General features: G+C 36.4%; 1 protein-coding gene across 1 annotated transcript in view; it reads right to left on the bottom strand.

The window, feature by feature from the left end:
* Nucleotides 1–525: 525 nt before the first annotated feature.
* Nucleotides 526–6,000, bottom strand: part of WDR70 (WD repeat domain 70) — a 359,712-nt gene continuing 354,237 nt past the window's right edge. Inside the window, exon 18 of the mRNA XM_063087213.1 lies at nt 526–731. Coding sequence (XP_062943283.1) covers nt 644–731 — 88 coding nt within the window. The 3' untranslated portion in view covers nt 526–643. The remainder of the gene's footprint in view (nt 732–6,000) is intronic.

Raw genomic sequence — 6,000 nt, 5'->3', positions numbered from 1 at the left:
GGCCAGGACTTAAACCCACATTGTCTGACTTCAAAGCCTACTTTCCTAACTTCTAACCACTGTATTCTGCTGTTAAGGATAATCAGATACATGTTCTTTCCATGTATGACAATGCTTTTGGTTTGAACTCAACTTAATTATTTACAGTCATATAAACAACTGTGGTGAAATTATACAGAAATATTAAACTTTTTGATCTCTATATTATGTTCCTAGAGTTGCTTAAGACCGATGTACATCTCAATGTACATTTTCCCCTCTAAGGTTATGAGAATATGTACAAGATCCATGACTGTTGGATAAATTTTCCAAATACCTAAAGTACTTGGTAATAGGCAAAGAATCTGCTTCTTGTTTACTTGTAATACAGTTTAATAGTTGTAGGTAAGAAACTCTAAGCACAATTTTATCAGCACCGCACTCTCCCGAGTGAGCCACGGGCCGGCCCCTCCTCTAAGCACAATTTTAGTGACGGGTAGGCTACCAATCTTTTGAATGGTTCAATAATGCAAAGGACAAAACCTGTTCATAAAAATGTACTTTTTATTTCATAAGCCTTAAAAACAAACAAGCAAACAACAACAACAAAAAAACTTGTCCCATATCCCTCCCCATCATGCAAACAGCTCTCAAATGAGATTCCTCAAATTTTACGTTTTTTCCATTCTGGCTCATTCTTTGCTTCTTCATCATCAGATTCAACTTGAGCAAACATGGTTTTGGGCTGAGTCCTAAAGGAAAAGTTAAAGAAGAGGAGAAGTATTTAGTCAGTAAGCATTTATTATATTATACTTGGCTTCTTTCATCAAGTGGGAGCAAAAGTGGGGAATTGATTACATCTCAATTATTAAGTATAAATCGTTAGACTTCTGGCAAAGAAAAGGATAATGAAAATTTAATTATGTTCAGGAAAAGAGCCAATGATTCTTTTAATGGTTTTCCCTCTGTGGCAGACTGCGTAGGCTGTCCTTTCCTTAAATAAAACAAATACACATCAAATTCAGTGGAACCTCACACATCACAAGCACCCACCATCTCAAACTCAGGATAACTGGGACTGCCTGAAAGGACAAATTATGGTCACCCAACAAGAATCTACATGATCTTTACAGCTTTCTGGGTTGTTTCTAGTCTTAAGTAGTCCCAATACATGTGATTATGGTGCATACAAATAAGAGAATTTGAGTTTAACAGTTTTCTTACCTAATGAGCTTAATATAGTAGCTAACATAAATACAAGGGTACTTCAAAAAGTTCATGGAAAAACAGAATTCAAAGATAGTAAAAATCTTTTCATGAACTTTTGAAGTATCCTTGTATAGTAATTTGTGTCAGCAAAAAGAAATAGAAAAAAAAAAAAAAAAAAAGAACATCCCCTGCACCCCTACACCCAAGCCAAATGCCCCACCCTTTAGGATACATCACTGTACATGGCTGTTATACTGCCATATAGCATCATTGCTGAAATACTGCCATGCAGTACATCAAGCAATCTTTGCACGAGGGCCTTCTGTGCTTTGTAAACATACCTGGTTGAATGGCATTCCTTTTTTCACCATTCACACAGAAAATAATCCCAAGAAAATGTTAAATGGTTAAATGTATGCCCCTTTTTGTCAGCTACTCCTGACCTATTTTAAAACCACCTTACTACATTACAAAGAGATATTAAACATTAAATCTGAAGATTATATATTTTGGCTTACATCTTCATTTAGAGTTCAATTCATTATATCAAGGTAATTCCAGAATGGTAAAAATAATGACAACAATAATTCCTTTTATTTGGAAAGTGAAAGCAGGGTTAAAAATTAAAACTTTTTATTACCTCTTGCTGTTTCTTTTATTATCCTGGGGAAGAAGTATAAACCATCCACAACTCACGTTAATGTTGTCTGATGTGAGTCATGTACTAGAATTCCTCATGCATAAGTCAGTCACAATCTGTCTCTCCAGTTACCTCACACACCTACCTAGAGCCCAAGCTGTCCCCATACACAAACCAGTTGATTAAACTACTTGTTGTCACTTCAAGACACTGCATGACATCTACACACAGGTCAGAGAGCTAACATTTCAAAAAGCAGCTGCAGATTTTCATAGGCCACGAGTTGCCGGATTACTAGAAAGCAGGACCACTGGCTTTCTAACGTGCTACAACAAGGCAATTGGTGCCTGTTACATATTTCATCTTCTGGCAGAGATGTTGACCACTTAGGTAAAGGCAAATCCATAGAGGAACAAATCTGTCTGGTTTTAAAAAATCCTTTATTTCTAAGGGGAAAAAAAAGAACATGATCTTCCAAAGATATCTGGCCATGCTTCATAAAACACCAGCTCATCAACGTTACTTGTAATGAGATTAGTACTAAGAAGTTGCACTGCTGCTTTTCTGGATATAAAAAAAAGAAATTGAATGGTAGATCACAGCAAGAAAACCTATACTTGAAAAGACTATTGAATTTAAGGGGTTACTTTTTTATATTCCACCTAATTCCAAAAATATTTGTAGCAGGTTGGTGGCTAACATGAAAGGGCACAGAATCAATGAAACTATTCAACAACAAGTAGAAAGGGAATATTGACTACAAAGAGGCATAAGGGAACGTTTCAGAGGGATGGAAATGTTCTATCATCTTGATGGAAGTGGTGATTACACAGGTGTATGCATTTGTCCAAACTTGAAATGAGTGCATTTTATTGAATATAAGTTGTACCTCAATAAAGTTGATTTGTAAAGAAAATCAAAACAAATGAGAAGATCAAGAACAAAAGAATAAAAGAGCATGTAACTGAGTATAAAACTTAGCATTGAATTTCCTAGTAGCCAAGACAAAAGAAAAAGAAAAATATTCATTTTTCAAAGGAGATATCTTTCCCCCCTAGCACTGAACTCAGTGAATTCGTTAAATGTTTACATTAATGTCACTTAGATTGTCACTTCCAATCACTAGACCACAACAGTTTCCTTTGTCCTCACAAGGAATTGAAATTTAGGGGTTATCAAGCTGTTTGGAAGGTAGGACACCTAAAACATTATGGTCCTTTTTGTAAAACTCCATGACATTTATTTTAATTTCCACTTTTGAACTAATCACAATGTTGCCAGCAAAATGACCAAATACGTGTATGCAATATCAAGTCACGACACCTTATCTCTTGTTCTCTCGTTCTGCTGGCTAGGTGTGGAACACTCGAGTGTAAGAACTAGCCTCCTATCAACACTGAAAAATTACTAAGATGGTAAGTTTTATCTTAGATGTATTTTCCCAGAATTAAAAAAACAGAACTAGGCTCTCGGACTTGGGAGTTAAGGAAGAAAAAACCCTCTTCCTGGGACAAACATAAGGCACCTTTGAGAGGCTCTTAGCCTCCCCCCTGGGGCTAGGGCAGTATTTCTCATACCACCTGTAGTGTAGAACCAGTCTTTGTTTTCTAATTTTCAATCCCTTGCAGACAAATATTATATCTCTGGAAAATTAAAATTGAAAGACTATAATATTTTGTACATTGAAAGACTACAACAAATCCAAAATTTTATTAGATTGAACTGCTATATGAAATTGCTGTAACATTTCCTAAGTGTTACTCTCAATTCCTGCATCTACTGCATCCGCACTGGTTGGTGGACCTGGAGAGAGCTCCATCCTCCCCTAACTTGAGAAAGAAAGGAGATAAGGTGGGCTCTGAGACAAGGCTGTGCAGTAAGAAATGACCTTCTCAACATAAACTTTTACACATGATGAGCTTCCTCCAACTGTGGGAAAATATATTCATATTTCTGGAGAAGTTGGCCCCACATGATGCTACTGAAGACTTGCTGAAGAAATAAAGTTTGGGGTTGCACCCTCAGGCCCATCCTGTAAGGAGACCTTTAATTCTTGGGAGTTAGGCCCGAGGAGGGGAAGGGAAGTGTGGCCCACAGAAGGAAGTATCTGTCATTCCAATTCATCCTGCCATCAAAACCAACATTCTTACAGCATAGTTCAGAACCTTTAACAAGAGCTGTATGTTGTTTGTTGAATAAAGAACAGATTTTTCAAAAAAGATTATTCAACTTTAGCACATTGAACATCTCCGTCTAGCCTAGAGAATGCCAGTGTTTTGTATGAGCACAGTGAGAGAATCATAGCTTTAAACCTTGCAGCTATTCTTTCTTTCCAGCAATTTTTATCTTTGAATTTGTTTCCAGCAGTTATTCTTTTGAAAAAGTTTGGAAATCCACATATGAGAAAAATTTTTTAAATTCAATATAGGACTATCTAGGACATTTTAAATGGATTTCTTTAGTCTCCACTTTATCATGACAATGAGGAACAGAGATTATTAGGCAATCTCCAGCAAAGTTAGAAACAGAACCAGGAGATTTCTTCCCTGGGGGATGGCCTAATTTGCCCTTGGCATAGAAAACTACTATAAAAATAAATCAATAATGTCAAGCAAAAGTAAAATGACACATGCAAAAAGATAAAATGTTAATGGATTTGAAAACCCTTAAAAGCTGGTCTAGAAATTCCTGCTTTTAAAGCCAACAGGAAACAAATAACAACAACTAACAAACCCTCTAAGTCTCTATTAACATTGTCACTGGCCACAAAAGGGATTACTTTCTGAGCTGCTTGAAGAAATGGAATTTGTGCACTGGTCTTAACACAGACCCTGTTGGTTGCTTCCACAAGGAAGAGTAGAAGAAATCAAACCAAAGGGACACTAAAGACATGACAGTAACTCAGGAAATACACAAGCAAATAAATAGTGTGCAAGAAATGTATTCTCCAAATTTGAGAAAGCATTTCCATTACCTACCCTTTCCTTGTCTTCTATTTAATCAATTGCTCCAGAGTTCCATACCTCCTTTCTCAAGAGATAAGAATTTATCATGTCAAACTTACAGATTCATGGCAGATTTATCTCCCTCGCCCCAATCAGAAGCCTACAAAGGGATAGACCTGAAGGAAAAGGAGGTTAGGGGAACATTCCACTCAGGCAAATGTATAATCACTCCGGGTGCTCAATAGATTAATAGGGATAAGGCAAGCTTTACTAGAGAACCAGTTTATGGCCTACACCTACCCATTTTTCTAAGTGTTAATTTAAAACTTAAAACTTACAGAGGGCTCATGTGAAACTTGTGTTTTCCAGTTTAACTCATTTGGGGAATAGAAAACATTTTTCATTTGACTGTATATGTTAACTTACTAGAGTTAGCAAGAAAAGGAGAACAGATCAGATAGCAACACAGTTATTGCTGCCAACCATTACAGAAACCAATCAGAGGAGGGCTGCTGGAGTGTGTTTTTTCTTTTATTTTGTTTTAGCTTCAGTGAACTCTGCATTTGCTAATAGTTAATATGATTTTAGGAAGCAAATATAAAAGCTTAAGCAAATGTCTTTCTCAAATCTATCAATTCTGATTAGCTGATACTCTGTGCTGATTAATTTTCCCCTTGTTACTTTTTTAAAAAACTAATTCTCAAGAATATTTGTACAAAGTGAGTTTTTTCCAGCAACTGTGTGCTATAGGAAAATGACAGAAATCTAACAGAAACCGAGTCCCACCTTCAGTTTCCATAAAGAGGAGTTTTTTTTTATATAGCAGTCAGTGTTGAAAAAAGGTTCTCCCTGTAATCTTCTAGAAGAGCTTTCTTGAGGTGCATTGTTTGCGGGAGAGATTCAAAGTATTAGCAGGACTGTCCTTTCTCTCCTAAGCTCTAACCTATGCCTTCTACACTCCTTCTCTAGCACTCAGGCAAGAGGAAAGTCGCCAAAATGTTTTCAGTTGCAATGGAAAGTACACAGGTCAAATTCTTAATTATGGATGTTCTTCTGATATGATTCATTCAAAAAGCATAAATTGAGCTCCAGGGTAATAGAACAAGTAAGAGGGGAAATCACTTGTATTATTTAGTCATCAGTGTATGAATATAAACCACAAGCTTTTCTGGCACAGAGCCCATTGTTTATTATGAAGGAAAACCTCAAAGCCCAAAGTCAATTATA

This window comes from Cynocephalus volans, chromosome 2 (assembly GCF_027409185.1).
Source record: "Cynocephalus volans isolate mCynVol1 chromosome 2, mCynVol1.pri, whole genome shotgun sequence".
Taxonomy (NCBI): Eukaryota; Metazoa; Chordata; class Mammalia; order Dermoptera; family Cynocephalidae; genus Cynocephalus; species Cynocephalus volans.
Note: the sequence above shows the minus strand (reverse complement) of the source record. Positions and strands in the feature narration are given on the sequence as shown.